At 36.6% G+C, this 17,704-nt stretch overlaps 1 protein-coding gene across 3 annotated transcripts in view; it reads left to right on the plus strand.

Annotated features, from left to right (window-relative positions):
• The first annotated feature begins 1,295 nt into the window (after window positions 1-1,295).
• The window catches only part of LOC126355812 (cyclin-L1), a 63,567-nt gene continuing 47,158 nt past the window's right edge, over window positions 1,296-17,704 (plus strand). Inside the window, exons 1-2 of one of the 3 annotated variants that reach the window (XM_050006249.1) lie at window positions 1,296-1,654; window positions 4,223-4,407. In XM_050006249.1, the coding sequence (XP_049862206.1) occupies window positions 1,436-1,654; window positions 4,223-4,407 (404 nt within the window). In that variant the 5' untranslated portion in view covers window positions 1,296-1,435. The remainder of the gene's footprint in view (window positions 1,655-4,222; window positions 4,408-17,704) is intronic. The other 2 variants (XM_050006251.1, XM_050006250.1) reach the window with 2 other exon arrangements.

Raw genomic sequence — 17,704 nt, forward strand, 5'->3', positions numbered from 1 at the left:
GCATGACAATGCAAGACCACACACCAGTCGTCACACCTCTGACGAGATTGTCAAAATTGGATGGGAAGTTTTGCCTCATCCCCCATACAGCCCTGACCTGGCACCATCAGACTTCCATCTGTTCGGGCCACTAAAAGAAGCTCGTCGTGGGATTCATTTTGAAGATGAGGAGGCCGTCAAAACATCCGTGCGTCAATGGCTTAGGAAGCAGAGCTGTGATTTTTACCGTGCTGGGATACATGCCCTTGTTCAAAGAATGACCAAAACTGTAGAGATGGGCGGAGATTACATTGAAAAATGACAAAATGATCGTCAATGTTGTGGTTTTCAACCTATGTAATTGCATTTAAATTTCCTGACAATTAAACGTAGAAAAAAAAATAGGAGGCATTACTTTTTGACTGACCCTCGTACAATAGCGAGAAAAGTTTCGAGACTGTTAAGACTGAAAGCAACGATCCAAGAAATCTTTTTTTTTTTTAAAAAAAAAAAGAAAATAATTAACAAGCGTAGTTCTGCTAGGGAGGGGTTGGCACTGCAGCCCCATAGCACACACCACCCGTGGATTTTCTTCTGACCTACGGTGAAACAAAGTGTTAACTGAATCCTGACTGTCACTTTTTACTCTCTCATTACCAGAGACCTGTGATATCCCTGCTTGTTGTGATTTTTTGTTCCTATTTGTGTCGTGTCATTTTTTTATGTTCCACGTGAATTCTTATTTTATTGCTGTTGCCTGCTAATTTTTTGTGCATTATATCTCCGATCAGGCGAGTACACAGAAATCATACACAGTTCTCGTAAGAAAATCTGGAAGTTACCGCCAGACTGGTAGTCCTGTTTAATAGCAGTTTGCTTACGAACTTACGAAGTATGAATGCAAACTATGGAACAAAAAGACCTTGATGTGAAAATGTGTCGTTATTTTGCAACTGAAGTAACAGTGCGATCTCTTACCTACGACCAACAACTAGAGATGAGATGAAACGCAGACGTCGGCCAGAAAAACGAATAATTATTAAGTCCACTGAAGATGAATGTAAAATACGAAACACGTCTCGAGCAAATTAAAGAGATTGTAGCGAGGGAAACGGTGGATGCATTTGTAAAACCAATATTTTTGTACTTACTGTGGATGAAGGCAATGCAGCCGAACCTGCTTTGAGAAGTTCATCAACATCCAAAGAAAATTAATAAGGCAATACACGCTTGAAATCAAAAATAACGTAATTCAATACTACTTTCGTCCTTTCTGGGTGTTTGATGCTGTTAACATTTATCTCTGACGACACTTTAGTTCGGTTGGTAGACCTGTTGTCGATAGAGGTCACGCGAATGAGTGGAAGTGGATCTGAAATGTGCAATGGTCGGACATTTTGTTTTATTACGAAGGTTGTAATTTATTTGTGATACTTTGTTTTAAAGTACAAAAACAATGGGTACACCAAAACAGGATAGTGCTACCGTTTCGAATTCAGTGAAAAAACCGTACGGTAAAATAGTTTTAACTCTGAAGAACTGTTTATTACCCGACGAGAAACTCGTGCCAACCCCCTCTCAGTTGGATGGACTTGATGCTGAAACAGAAACTGATTTGAGGATATTAGGCTGTGAATTAATACAGACAGCGGGGATTTTGCTCAAACTACCTCAAGTGAGTATTGTTTTTACTACATTATAACATTATTTCTTCTTAATGTATCATAGTTTTGGTTCATCCTTGCAACGACCTTGTTTTGCGAATGGCTTGGACGTAAATCTTCATACGAATGTGTTGTACATTTCTTCTTATAGTGTTGTAAATCTTGTAAGCTATGTGAAAAGGGTAGATGTTGGCTGACCAGCACAATTTGAAATTATCGCTCTTGTGGTGAGACGACGGCTCTGTGCATTTAAAATAATAGGAAACCTGTTGGTTTCGATAATAAACGTTGCAATTTTCCTGTTTTTTGTTGTATGCCAAATGTTTAATGTTGCCCAAAATGTGAATTCCGTAAAGGTAAAAAAATCTGAACGACGTCTGTAATAGAACTTGTCAGCGCCAATTTGTACTTTTACGTAGTCCATTTTATCGACAGCGTTATTGTAACGTCTTACGAAGTATTAAATTTTTCATAGCAGTGTGATAAGTAGACTAGGCCTTAATGTTATTTCACCGTTGCACGAATTTATTGCTCCACGCAGTACTTGCCTAAAATTGTAATGGTGACGCAAATGTGTTTACGAAATGTTCCATTTGAGTTAATAAAAATTCATGAAACTTTCGGACTATTACAATGAACATGTATCTGTGAAAACGGAGATAACACAGTGGTAAAGAACACTTTGAATTATTTTTTATGATCAGTATTGGCAGTAGATAGTAGTTATTATGAAGCAACTACAATGGTGCACACAGCATTCACTTTACTGACTTTTTTGCAATGCTAAAAAAAAACATAGGCTGTGTTCCGTTTCTGTTGGATAGCCAACAGGAGTGAAAGTGGTCCACCCCCTAATTATTCTCTGTGGTGACATGACTGATCTGAAGGTAGGCCTAGCCAAAGTTTGTTAGCTTAGAAGGAGATAATTCGGTAAAAGTTACATATAGGGCACACTTAGCGTTTGGCACAGTTTGTATGTCATAGTCATCAAAATACTTGTCAGGTACTTGTGCACTGTGCAATACAATGTTTCTGAGTGTGCTTTGTAATTTTAGCTTTTATAATGAAAGCTGTATTAAATCTGGTGCGACTGAAAACATCTGGCTACACACAGTTCAAGCATTATTTTGGATCCACATTTGTTGTCTTTGCCAACTCTTAACAAAATTGTTGGTAGTAATTTGATACATTGCTCTAGCTGCCCAATGTCTTCATATGTGTAGTGACTGAAAAATTTGCATCTTATAGAATTCATCCCTGCAGTGTAATTTTGTCACATATTACATAATAAATAAAGTGCAGCCATAGGAAAATTAAGTGGGATGCTACTAATTACTACCAGGATTTTTTTCCAGTTTGCTTTATTTTTTGCTCTTCCTGTGGTGGTTGTGATGTAATAGAAGAGTGAAAGGCTTGTCAATTTGTGTGTTGAGGATAAAGTTATCTCCAGTTTGTAAGAATTTAATAACTAGGGCTTACTTAATGCAATATCAGATCAGTGAGAAAACATAGCCTAAACTTCTGGAGATTGTGTAGCGCTTGTTTGTTTGTCCACAGAATATTTAGTACAGTAGTATTGGTTATGCGAGAAACATGCATAAATAATTTGTATGCATAAAACATTAACATAATAGGATATCATAAGAGGAGGATAAGGCAGAGAATCAGCCATGGCCTAATCAAAGGAGCCATCCCAGCATTCACCGAAGTGTGGCTTGAAAATCTGTTTCTGTTCCTTTAAAGAAATGTCTGACCTTTACAATCCTTTAAAAGCAGTTTGTGAGAAATTACTTCCTCATTTTAACAGATTTCCCTTTGTCAGTTACTTCCGAGCAAGTTTTCATTCACCTTTTAAAAAATGCAGAAATTTAGAAGCCGTTGCAAAGCAAATAGCTTTCTGTTTTCTGTGAAGTATTACATTCAATTGTGAACAAGTTGGTAAATACTTTTATTTTATTTATTTATTTCCTTTAATATTAAGCCCTGCGTCTTGTTAGTGGTCAACAGTGTCTTAATACTGGTGCATAACTAATGGAAAAGAATTATGGAAGATTGTTTTTGGACAAATATACATTGTAATCACTGGAAATACAAATAATGTTTTTATGAGTGTAATTGTAAATTCCACTGAACTGCGCTAGTGTGTTTGTTTTCTTGATTTGTCAAGAGTGTTTCTTTAAAAATGCTTGGGAATGAATTATTGGTAACTTTAATACTGTAAGAAATTTAAACCATTTACCACAGAAGTTATTTGTTAATGTTTTTGCATGCATGACAGTAATCGTAAAGTTTTCCACCAAGCAAGCAGATGAAGCCGTTTTTTTCCATTACTAAGTCTGTTGTTCTTTTACACCTGCTATTTGGGTGGCTACTCTACTTAGTATTTGAAAGCAAGTTGATATTATTATTTTTGTCAGCCTCAGTCTTTAATACTTTTCTTCTGTTTTATTTGTTTCTCTTCCCTGTGTTATACAGCAAACAGTTGGTGTTTAAAGCTTTTTTTCTGTAACCAGAGCAAAGGTTTCAATTGTGCTGTTCAACTGTTCACAGAAAATGATCACTTTGTACTTGCTTTCTAGGTAGCAATGGCTACAGGACAAGTTCTGTTTCAACGATTTTATTATTCAACTTCTTTTGTACGCCATGCAATGGAAACTACTGCTATGGGCTGCATTTGCCTAGCATCCAAAATAGAGGAAGCTCCAAGGAGAATACGTGATGTGATTAATGTATTCCATCACATCAAACAAGTAAAGGGGCAGAAGTAAGTATTTTTCACTCTTTTGGTAATATATTAAAGCATATTTTCAACATTGTGCAATGTGTGCTTTTAGTTTCTGCCCTTGATTGGGGCAAATATTTTTAAAAGGGTTGGTGTGACTGGATGTAAAATGGTGCTTTATATTCCCAGGACCCCAAGCACCTGTGGAATTTTAACGAGATTGCATTGAAACAAAAGGCCAAACACTTTAGAGTGAGTAATTGCTTCTACACTTGCATCATTAATTATTTTGTTACATGTGCACTTAAATGCACATGTTAGTGATGCAGTTAGTTGAAAATAACTATTATGACAGATCATTATTAATAAAAACAAAGTGGAGCCCTGAGAACAAATGAGATTGATTTTTATCTCATTAATTGGCACAGATTGTGTATTATAACTTTCAATTTTCTTATTTTCTTCAGAAGAGGATGTACAGATCATAATAAAGTAATTCTTTGATCGGGTAAGTACTGTTTCCTTTTCGTACATAAGTGAGTGAAGTGTACACTTCGGAAAGTGTTGTCCGTTTAGTGTAGTTACAAAGTTCAAATATTAGCAGTTTGCAGTTTGATTAGTAGAGTGGTACTAGTGAAAAAGCTATAGCAAAACATGTTTAGGCCAAGTGATTCTGGCAAATGTTATTCTTTTCTTTTGGATGATATTTATGGTTACCCATTTTCTTGATGCCAAAAATGGTCAGGATGTTTATTTTTAATTAATCTGACTTTTGAGTTGTCATATCCTTGTTGATAACAAGGATAATTTGAGTTGGGTTCATTTAACACAAAAATGAAATGATTTCATCATTTAAAAAATGAAATTGTGCTGCTAGTCATAATTTTGTATGAAACTTCCTGGCAGATTAAAACTGTGTGCCCGATCGAGACTCGAACTCGGGACCTTTGCCTTTCGCGGCGCAGAGTGAAAATCTCATTCTGGATAATTCTGTATCTTTAATCTTTTCAGCCTGCCTTTTAATAACTTGAAAAATTCGGGTTTTAAGATGATTTAATGAAAACTCTCACAGTTCAAATGGGATAGTGCTTTTTTCTGTTAGAGGATGTCATCTATTCACAATGATAGCTGGCTTTGTTCTGTTACAGAATACCTTCTAATTTTGTATGTTTCCAAATCATTGCAGATCAGTGTCAATAATTCCTAACAATAGCCCTTGAACCATATTTTGCCCATAATTAGTAATCATTTATCTTCAGTGAATGGGGCTGTTCTGTCAGTGTCACAATACTTTTCAGGAAGTGGTCCTTTGGTTTAGAATGGTCTTGGCAACATAAAGATAAGTAGATGTTTTGTAGCTGAATGAAACTAGTTATTATGGTAATACTGTGACATTAAACTGTAGTCAAGTACAGTGTCTCACGAAAGACACGTGGGAGGGGTCTACAGGTCACACAGATTGGTCGCCGCCCACCACTGCACTCGGCTTTTGGACACCAATCTGCAGGTGGTCGGCAGCACACGTGGTTTCTCCGAGTTAAGTGTAAATCTTGTTGCCATTTTACCAACTTAAGCTTACCTTTATTTACAGTATGTGCCCAAAATGATATCTCTCTGTGGTAAGAGCAGCCTGACATCTCCTGAACACATTAGCAAACACTTTACAAATTACAACTGCTGAAATCTGGGATGTAACTAGCCAAACACTGCCTTCCAACTCTTCAAGTGTGGGAGGGTTGCTTGCATACATCTCGTGTTTCAACATTCCCGTAGATCTGGAGAATGAGGCGGCCAGTCAACTATCCTAACATCCAAAACATTTTGTATTGCTGTCACAGACGATGTGTGGTCTTGTATTTCCTGCATGAAATAAACCATACAACTTTTCGTTAGGTGTTAGTGCTCAGTAAAAAGGCTGCAGTGTATTGTTCACACACCTGTGAGAGTGTATTGTTTTGTGGAAAAAGATTGGTCCAATAATTCACCTTGCACTAATTGCACACCACACTCCTGTTTTTATGTTATGCAGAAGTTGTTGATATTATTCGTGGGTATTTTAGGAGCTCCAATGTTAATTGTTCTGAGAATTTACATACCCTGACAAATGGAGCCATCCTTCATCTGGAAAAAAAGGCATCTTAGGGTCAACTTCCCCATTGTGCACAGACTGTAACAGCCAGTTCCAGTAACGACATCGAGCAACAGTATCTCAGTTTCTCAGTTGATGCACTGCTGTATATTGTATGGTTTCAATTTCAGTTTGTGCACAGCTCTGTGAGCAGATGCTCATGGCTAGAAATTGGCTTATATGCATTTGCATATTTGATTCCTTTTCACTGGTTATTGCATATTTTAACTAAAAATAAGTGACAATGCATGTTTTCGCTCTATGTGTACAATATTTAAAAAAAATTGATGGGCGGTCTCTAGCTGGATCTAGTTTTGATGTCTCACAGATTGACCGCTACCTAGAACTGCGTGCAGTCACTAACCGGGAGGCAACTGCCTAGTGAAATCATTAAAGAAGAGGAACAGGCAGACAGAGTGCCACTGTGTGCAGCGCACCCCCAGTTAATCCCCTTCGCTGTCACACCGTACGTGTCAGCAACAATTAAATCAAACTATGCAGGCTTCTAGTCACTTGTCCATTGTTTCACTTAGCTTTTTATTTACTTGTACACAGTTGAATGTGTTTATGATGTAGTGTGTAACGTGTTGGCCACCCGAAAAAGGAAACATCATTTCGTGGATAGCTGATCGCCCTGGAACATTAACATGACGGAATTGTTTCATATTGTCAAGTTTGCAAGAGAAAGGATCGCACAAAAAAAAAGTTTCGAATATATCAACACATCAAGACAAGTCTTCATATCGAAGGAATGCAGAAGAAACGACCATGACGACGACTTCTGACAACAGCAAGTTGCAGTAGCAGGGATTTGTCCAAAGTTAACAAAAATAGTCGGTCTAACATGGACCTGTGTGAAGACTTCATTGCATGCAAAATTCCTTCTTACAAACCCTATCCTCAGAGGCTTTCTGCGCAAATATTGCTTAAATCAAAATATACCACATAAGTCAACATTGCATAAAAATAATGTACGACAATTTACATAAATGTTCTGGAGGAAATATGCTGTGAACTCAAGGACAGCATTATCTGGATTTCAGATGACGAAACTACTAGACACTTGTGGTTGTTACATTGCAAATTTAATTGTTGGTGCGTTAAAAAAAAAGAGCCTCCTCCTTCCTATTTACCGGCCTGCGGAGAACTTGGAAAAAGTTAATCGTTCTATGATCGCCAGATTTGTGGATGGAGGTATCAGAAAAAGATTTCCAGAATCTTCTGAAGAGGAAAGGGTGTTTGTGTTCATTTTAGATGCTGCTCCCTGTATGATCAAAGCAGGAAAAGCCCTCCAAGTATTTTATAGCAGTTTGATTCATGTGACATGCTTTGTTCATGGTGTACATTGTCATACTGAAGTAGTACATTCCACTTTTGTGAATGTGAATAAACTGATTTAATCCACAAAGAAAGTGTCTCTAAAGGCTCCTGCTCGTACCAAGACCTACAAAGACAAACTACCAAATGTGCCTTTACCTCCAGAACCAGTGGTAACTCATTGGGGTACACGGGTAAAAGCTGTGTTATTTTACAATGAACATTTCAAGGCCATTAGAGGGTAGTAAATGACTTCGATAGTGCAGAGGCTTTGGTATTTTGCCAGTGCAAGGAAGTTTTTAATGATTCCAGTATTAAAAAAGACATTTCTGTGATTGGTACTCATTTTTCCCACATCTGCAAGTATTATAAAGCTTGAAACTAAAGGTTTGGCATTAAGGGAATCTATTCAGTTAATGAATAAAATTATTCTAATTAACTCCTCATTACTGGAGGTATTCTTAAGAAAACTAAAAAAAAAGTTTGAAAACATTTTAAGCAATAAACCACATTTTGAACCCTTGTGCCATATTGATAGTTTTGTTAATGGGATGGGTAAACTTTTACCAGAAACAATAAGTGCCAACATAGCACCCAAATTCAAATATTGCCCAGTTACCTCATTTGATGTAGAATGGTCCTTTTGTGCTTATAGAAATGTTTAGAGTGATCGAAGACACGGTCTTACTACCGTACATTTGGGAAAATACTCGGTTGTTTATGTTTACAGTAGTAGGAAAACATAAAATAATCCGTAAATGATGTTTTGGTCCAGTAGTATTAATTAATATTAGATAATACTGTAAAAAAAATTCATGATTATATGTTGTTTTTGAGCGTGCCCCTCTGGATGCGACATATCTTGAAATTGGTACTGTGCGAATTGCGACTCACTCGCATCACATCTGATTATTACGAACAACAATAGCAAAGAAGGAACAATTCTTGAAACACGGTATGTTTCTCCATTTTGCAAACTTTTAGAAAATAATCCCAGAAAGGCCCCCTACGTAACCTCTGCCAGGAAGTATTCAGAAAATATCAGTTTTCTAAATGTACTGATTTTATGCGTGGCCGGCGCCCTTCCTCATAATTGATATGAACAGGTTGGACTTAGAGACATAATGTACCTAGTAACTACCATGTTTTTCGTATTATTTGATCTTGCCTATTTTGACACTTTTCTTGCATTTTTAAGAATTTTTGATGCATATTTAAAGGTTTTTATGATTCATATAATTCGGTCTCTACTCATAACATCAGACTGCAGTGCCAAGTGGCACAGAGATTTTCTCAAACTTCTTTCCAATGCCTGCCCTATCTCATATAATTTATTTTCAGGTGAAACACTAGGTTCTCGATGCCTTTGGTTGTGTAACACAGATCCAGTCTCTTGAAATTTCTTAACTAATCTGCGTACCGCCAAATCATTGGGAAAATGCACACTGGGAAATACTCGTATGAATTCAAGCTGACATTCCACATGATTCTGTTTTTGCATAGTTCAGCACACGAAACACTTGTTGATCCTTGGTGTGTACCACACCAAATTCAAACTTGACACGAAACTCTAAACATCCGAACATTTTTCACACAGTAAAGAAGACATGCACGCCGTGTTTCTGTCTTGAGGACGAGGCCCAGGGACAGCCCCAGACTCGGTGCAGTTGCAATAATGATGCCTAGCAACAATATTTGAAGCAATTTAACTTGGCAAAAGGCAACTTAAAAGAAAAACCGGTACACTCAGTGTATGGGGGTGTGCGTTGAGTATTGGCATCTGAGAGAACCAGCAGAAACAGCAGCAGCACCCGGCAAATGCACTGCGTGCCCCGTGGATCCCTCCCGGGCATGTTTTAATGAGACACCATCTATAGCGTATTAAGATCTTTCATGTAGTGTGAACAGGGGCAACAAGTATATGAGAACGTGGGACAACAGTAATGTTAAAAGGATAGGCTACTGCTCAGCATATAGAGAAACCATTAATTTGAAGACAAGCGCAAAGAAAAGGGCTGCTAAAAGTATAAAATTTTGAGCCAATAGTACTCTCGAATTTAAACACGCACACAAAATTCACACAGCTCACACACATGGCCACCATATCTGGGCTCTTGGGTGGGGGTGTTTTGTGCATTTTGCTGACAATTTATTAACCCTAAGTTGGCCTATCCTTAATTATCCATTATTCTTCCACAACAGACTAGATACTGTTACCAGTTTGATAGTTGTGGAAATAGTTTTTCCCTTTTTTGTGTTTGGATAGTTGGGAAGTTTGTGAGAAATTTTTATGCTAGAGTGCAAATTAAGAAACCCTGGGAAGTAGAAGTTCAGCTCTTTTTGCATCTATTTTTTTGTCCTTTTTCTGATTTGGAAAATACGATTTCCCCCTTCCAGTAAAACTCTCTTTTGGGATTATTGTTTTGCACCTATAAGGTTGAACCATTTTGACATCATAGTATCATGTTTAGAAACTGTTAGTTTAGCAAAACAGATTTCCTGGCACTATTTAAAATTATTTATATTGGCGTGTTTAAAAAATTAGGATTTTTTAATCATGATGTGGATGATTGTGTAAAAGCTAGCAGGGGACTGTTCATGAATATTCTGTAGATATATCTTGGTGGTGTATGATGTGAGTTGATCATGGGATCTTGATTGTGGGGAAAGTTAACAAGAAGCATTGATATTAGGGGCACTGCTTTCATATGTTTCGCAAAATTAGGTGTGATGGGAATGCATGTGTAGTGTGTGTCAACATGTGGTTGCAAGTATGCAGTGTGAGAAAACCAGATGGGTGACATTTTAGAGCAGTGAGTTGAAGCATTTGTGCCATTTATTTACACAATTACTGAATGAAAGCACAGTGTATTTGGTATAACAGCAGTTGTAATCCAATAAGTTCATAATGTATTGGCTATAGCAATAAAAATAAGTTCATGGTACAGTACATGATTTACTGCTGAAACTTCTCAGTAACTGTAGCCAGCCTATTCACTTTCTTCAACAATGTGCAGTTAAACTATATCCTTCCATTGTAATGCAGATCTCTAGCTACATTGCAGAATAGTGTGCCACGACAACATGCACTCCAAAAAGAGAGAACAGTTGGAAAGCTGTGGAAATTTAAGGCAGTCATTTAGGACTAAACATAACCTGTGATGAATATCATTCTGTTGCTGCTTTTCTTATCTGTTATTAGTTTTCTAAACTTATCATGTGGGCCTATAGTAATTTTCAGCTATCATAATTTTAGAAATTTATATCTTCATTTTGATCACGCAACTTTTCTTACTTGCGGCAAGTAAAACTGTCAACCTGACAGTGATCTTGGGCTTTGTTACATATCAGTCAGTCACCATAACTTGAATTTTGTGCTCAGATTTATTGCCTTAGGTAGCCCACATCTGAAGTATCATTTCACAACCTAGAAATGGCATACAAAGCATCACATTTAAATCATGACTGACTTTAGTTGCAGAAATCTTGCATTATAATTAGATTTTCTATTGGTTTGAAAGTATTAATATAGCATTGGCTTCATGTTCCAGTAGTTGAATTGGTAATACTAATTTTGTTGCCAAACTGGCCAGTATCAGTAATGTTCGAACAAAGTCAATATTTGCCATGAGGCATTGGTAAAAGATACTTGTCGATTGTTCCCTTCCACAGTTTTCCTTCCACAGACTTGTGACAATTTCCATCTAATAAGAAAACTTCGAGGAATTGGTTATAACAAATAATTATCGAGGAATTGGTTATAACAAATAATTAGTTTTAAACTTTCTAGAAAAAGTAAAAGAGGCTTAGCACTTCACTAAATTAGCTGTTAAGACTTTTTTTTTTGAGGGGTACCAATCTGGCTAAAGAAAGCACTCTGCATTTTAAATCTAGTTCTTGGGGTGCTAATTCCTGGAATTACCACTTCCCTATGCAAAGTAAACTAATAACAGTTACGAACTGTGAACTCCTAGAAGGATGCAGCAACTTTCACACGAATCATGTAAAGAGAAAAGCCAGTTGAGCCAGATTATCGTTATGCAAGTATTTATTGTGCATGTTACTTCGTATATTTAAGGTATTTAAAATACAGCTTTTATCATTTAATACAGAGGTGAGTCTCATCCAAGTTGTGGGCGAACTGAACAGCTTTGATGGTAGTGTATTGTACCATTAATAAGAAATAATTGTCGTATCTTTTGAAAATAAAGATGCTGGAAAATTTCCTCGTTCTTCATTATGTGCTTTCAATAACTCAATGCTCCAACTATTCGGTAAATCATTACCTTTACTCCTTAAAATATTTTACTTTTCAACAGGACTCTACATACCCCTACGGGTATGAGTTATTGAAAGCACATAATGAAGAATGAGGAAATTTTCCAGCAATTCCCTGGACGGACACACACACACACACACACACACACACACACAATTCATTTTGTTTATGTGCCTTTTGATGGCTCAACACCTATACTATTTGATGAGTTATTGCCTATACTAATTCAATTACACATATAATAAATGTGACATCTCAGGTTTTCTTGGTGTTATTGATTCATGGTGTACCGCCTTGGTTTCTGCTGAGTTGTTTCCAGGAAACATCAATTCGGCAGAACACCTGGACGCACACCCTGATTGAATAAATGTTCATTCATTGTTATGTGTCTTCCTTCCACTTGGCAGTTTTTCACACTACTATTAGTTTTTTGTTGTTGTTATTAGAAGTGAATTGGTCTTTTGTTTTGTGTGTGTGGGGGGGGGGTATGTCATTTGTAAAGTGTCTTGGATCTCTTCGCTACTTTTAAAATTGTTTACTGCCTAGTTATGCCATGCACACATTGCACAATGTTAGGCATAATCGCTAATATTTATCTTATTTTTCAGTGATTTATTTTTGTATTTTAACTGTAACTGGTTAAAAGAATGATACAGTATAAATAATAATCTTCTGTTGCCTGTGAGCATATCACTACTGTTTTTAGCTTTGATATGGACCGTCGTGGGTGAAATACAAATAGTGGAAGGAACAGAGGAGCCACACACTGTATAATTGAGGCATTGAGTGGTTGATAGACATACAAGCAAGACTGAAAATGTTGCTGAGCTTTCAAACAATGTCAGCAGTGCCATTACAGTTTAGTCATCTGTAACAGTGCAGAATGTTGTTGTGTATGTGTACTCTCTTTAGTTAATATTGAAGGACATTCCCTGAAAACTCAGCAAAGTTTTTGTCTTGTTTCTGTGCCTGTCGACTACTCAGCACAACTATATGGTGGGTGGTAATATTTACTCTTTCCCTTTAGGCATTTAATAAATGCTCCAACAGATTAACCTTCTGTTATTGGCATTTTGATGTTGATGTGTCATTTGTTTACTTACTTTTTGTGGTCAAGTGTATGGTATTTGATGTCACCATACTTGCAAACTGGAGACCATAAGAGTGCAGTACTTTATTTCTATTTACTTCACAATGAAAAAAAGAAATAAGGACATTAAAGTACATTAAATAACTATTCAAAATGTATATGGTTTTTTGGCATGTTACATACGGTGCAATGTGTTTTAATGTACAAAAGAAGTATCTGTTTCACAGATTTGAGAATGGTGTGTTTGTCAGTATATTCACAAATATATACTCACATTCAAAGTACACAGGACCATTTATCAGTTAGTTTCGTGTTAAACAGTCCCAATTGCAGTGTGTAATTAATACTTCAGGACTATGTAGGTAGTTGTTTGACTTAAAACCAAGCTGACTGCAAGACAGATTGTGGATACCAAATTTTTACATTTGGGAGCTAGAGTACAGAAGAAATACTTGAAAGGCTATGGAAATAAAATGAAGAGTCAGTAACAAGCAAAGTCAAGATGGATGGAAGACATGAGAAAATCAGCGTTCTGCTTCATTCCTCTTATTCTCGTAGCTGTGAATCAATTTTGCCTAGCTGTGTGAATTTGAAGTTTGGTATCTACTTTCTGTTATTGGCAGCTATGTTACATTTGCTGTATCCATTATGGTCTCCATGTTTAAATCACAATAGTTTGTTAGGTCATGGATATTATTCTTATTTCAAACATTCTTTTACTTGTGGGTAAGAGAGTAATTTTGTTAGATCAATGAAACCAACTGTAACCACATTACTAGTTAAGAACACAAAAGAATCTAAGCTGTGTATTTTTAGCTGTTGTTTCAGTGTGGTAGCTGATGTTTCATAATGTGGTTGATCAGTATGAATCCAAAGAATGCTGATAGTTGTTGTTTTCAGGACATAATCATTTCTTAGTTCACACAGTTTTTTACAGAACTTCTAAACTAGTTCAGATAAATAATTTTAACATGACATTGAATAATAGCTTTAGATCCATTTGACATTGCTGAACGCGAAGAAATAAACATAACCTTTACCTTCTGGTTTGTTATGAGATAACAAAATTAATGACAGCGCCACCAGTGGACCAACTGACATTTGCTGTAATAGACATTTTGTATTTGACTTAGATAATTTAATGTAATATGTATCCGTATTAGAACATAATGTATTAGATGAACACACATTGACATTGTAAAATCTCCTTGCTACGAAATGCTGAAATATTGCAGAGATATGAAGTTAATTTTTTCTTCTGTGATGTAGTATATCTGATAACGCAGAATTATTTCCTTTCATTTTTCCATCTGCCTCCTATTTCTCATATTACTAATTTACTGTTGGTGAAATTATCCATGCATGACTTATCCCAAGAAAGGAAAAACAAATTGGTACAAACTGTTGTCTTCTTTATAAAGATGTATAGTCCAGTGACTGTACTTACACAGTGAATTTTCAAGTAGTTGTATTCAGAAAGAATATACACAAACATTGTTGAAATCTCTCATGATGATGTCAATCTTTGGATGTTAAAGTGAAACTGTCATGTCTATACAAAGACACCACTTCTTCTTTTGACTTCATCCCAGACCCTGGTTATTGATGGATTTAACATTGTCAGAGTTGGGGAGAGTGCCTGAATGCCCTTCCTATCACCACTCCTTTATCTGCGTGACTGAATATCTATCCCAACTGTCTGCATGTTATATTGTGTGAGAACATTAAATGTTTGCAAATTGTGTAAGTGAAGCAGATTTTGAATACCAGTTCAGTATTCACCTATTCAGCTGTGAGAAAAAAAACTTTAAAACCACATCCAGACTGACGGGCACTGTGGTCCTAATCATTAGTCCTTCTGGCAATTTGAACCCGGTTTCAGTGCACCTGTTCAAACCTCGGAAGCGGTGTGATAATGCATGGCTATCTACACAGGTGTCTGCACAAACATCAGTTTCCTGAAGTTTGTTGGAATTTCATCTGGAATTTGTGCCTATTTTTATGTAATAAATAGTTGAAGAGTTTAACTCTACATTTAAAGTGTGCAGTGTCTTTAATTGGTTTATGGTCATTTGAATATTGATGATGACGACCTCTGTGAGGAGCTACGGGAGCTGATAAATTACGGAAAATACTGTTAGAAGATGATAGAGGGATTTTAATTCAGAGTGACAGAATGGTAAAAGTAATGAAGAATGATTATTCAGTGAAACACTTCAGTTCTTGTATCAGAAATTTCATTTGTTATTCTAATTTGCTGGGGAAATGCAGTGGTTGTTTTTAACATATTCTTCCAGAAATAAAAATGGATTTGAAGGGACAAAATGAAACTAAAAATTTTATAGTCTATATCTTAACAGATAATAAAGAAATTGTACTGGATGTGATGGTCTTAAACCACATACAAACTTTTAAACTTAAAATGCAGAGTAAAACAATTACCAAGCTAGAAAGAAATTCCTTGTAAAATTTTTACAACCCCCCCCCCCCCCCCCCACTGCCCCTTGCTCCCTCCCTCCCCTTTATCCCATTGGCAGTCTCTTGATGCCTCAGGATGTGCTCTATCAGCTGGTCCCTTCTTTTACTCAAGTTCTGCTATACATTTTTCTTCCAGATAAATTCAGTACCTTCTCAGCTGTCTGATCTACCCATCCAGTTTTTTGACTTCATAGTATAATACTACATTTCAAAAGCTTCTGTTCTCTACTTGTCAGAATAGCGTGTAAGTGTTCCACATGCGTACAAGGCTATGCCACAAAAAGGCTTTCTAACACCTAAATTTCATGTTCTCAAAATTCACCTTTTACAGAAACAGTGTTCTTACTTTCGCAGTTTTTCTTCTGTACTGAGTATAATCACTTCTTTTGCTGCCCAAGTAGCAAAATCCATTCTAATTGAATTTCCTCAGAATCACCTATTTTAATTTGAATTTTTCTATTACCTTTGTTCTACTGTTGAAGAAGATCATCTTGTATCATCCTTTCAAGCTATTATTCATTCCATCCAACTGCTCTTCCAAGTCCTTTGCTGTTTCACACACAACTGCAATAGGGGTACTCACACACTCCTCCTAACTGATTGATTTGGGGTGACCCATGCAGACCTGTGCACAAGTGCGTCTGTGTGAACGTAGTTTCATTAAAGAGGCAAGTGTGCAGTTAAGCTGCTGGTCAGATGAACACTATACCTCCTACATGCTCACCAGCATGTTCAGACCTATGTGCCTGGTGTGTGGTGTTCTCACACAGATTGTGTGCTCCGTCAAGGATTCTTCTGTCGGTTGCCTACAGTACAGTACAAGATAGGATTGTTGTGCATTCTTTCACAGATTTTTGCCAGAAACTAAGCACATGACACTTGTCATGGTGAATTCCCATTTTTTGGATCAACAACTTTTTGGCAGGCTCTATAAAATGCACAAAGAGCATCAGTGCTTGTGGAAAGTGAGATCCAAATATTGTATAAATAAAAATTGAAAGACTGAAGATTATGATAGATTGTGTTGTACAAACCAGGACTCTGTCGAGGGAGGTGGTTGAGGGAGGGGGGAGAGTACAAAGCTTACAGCGCTTATTTAGAAAGGAATTGAAGGAAGTTTGTGACAGTAAGCTTAGCGGCAGACTTCCTGATTCCATTTATGTACGAACTTCGTGGTACTACGACTTTCTTTTATTTACTGTAGATCAAAAGCTGCCAAGGTTTGCTAAAAGCTTCAACTACAGAGAATAATTTGTGTGACAAAAATACGTGTTAAAGTCGGGTTACTATCAGCCCTGTCCCATGCTTCAATACTCTTTTTCTCCTTTATCTCCTTCATCTGCAAGGTTTCTCACTTGTGTTCCAGATTAAGACAATACTTCCCTTAACACATTTTACATCCAATATGGTAATTGTGACAGTAGGATAGTAACAGTGGCAGTTCATTTATCTCATTCTTGACCAGTGATGTCACTAAATAATGTACATGGCTGTCCATTTGAGTTTTCTCCAAGTTATTTTCAGGAGTTTTATAAATAAGATTTTCCTCTGCAGAAATGCTCTTCCTCATCACAGTATGTTCCAGTTGATTTTGTCCTCAACGATGTATCAAGTTTTCCACTGTCCATTCTTTAACCATTTTGGTCGTCATCTCGCATCACAGTAATCAAAGAAGTATGATTGTGATGGTATTTTATTCTTCACAATTTAGAGACGAAGCCTGAGTATAGGTCAGACTGCGATTTTCTCGACGTGAAATATTTCGAAAGAAACATTAGCGAACAGTGAATGAGTGGGTCAGTATAATTGCTTTGATGTAATTTCATGACTGTACTTAATAGGTTTCATAGTTTTGTGTAAGTCTACTACAAATAAGTCACGTTTGTTGCGAGAGCAAAGAATTTTGGAAGTTCAAGAGAGCAGTTGCTCAATAATTTTTCTTTGGGAGAATAATTGTACTTTGTTGTTATTTTAAAATTTGTAATCTGTCAAAGGACTGAATCTATCAAATTAATGAAAAATAAATTTTCAAAGCTTAGTCCTTTTT

The sequence above is a fragment of the Schistocerca gregaria genome, chromosome 3 (genome assembly GCF_023897955.1).
Source record: "Schistocerca gregaria isolate iqSchGreg1 chromosome 3, iqSchGreg1.2, whole genome shotgun sequence".
Classification (NCBI taxonomy): Eukaryota; Metazoa; Arthropoda; class Insecta; order Orthoptera; family Acrididae; genus Schistocerca; species Schistocerca gregaria.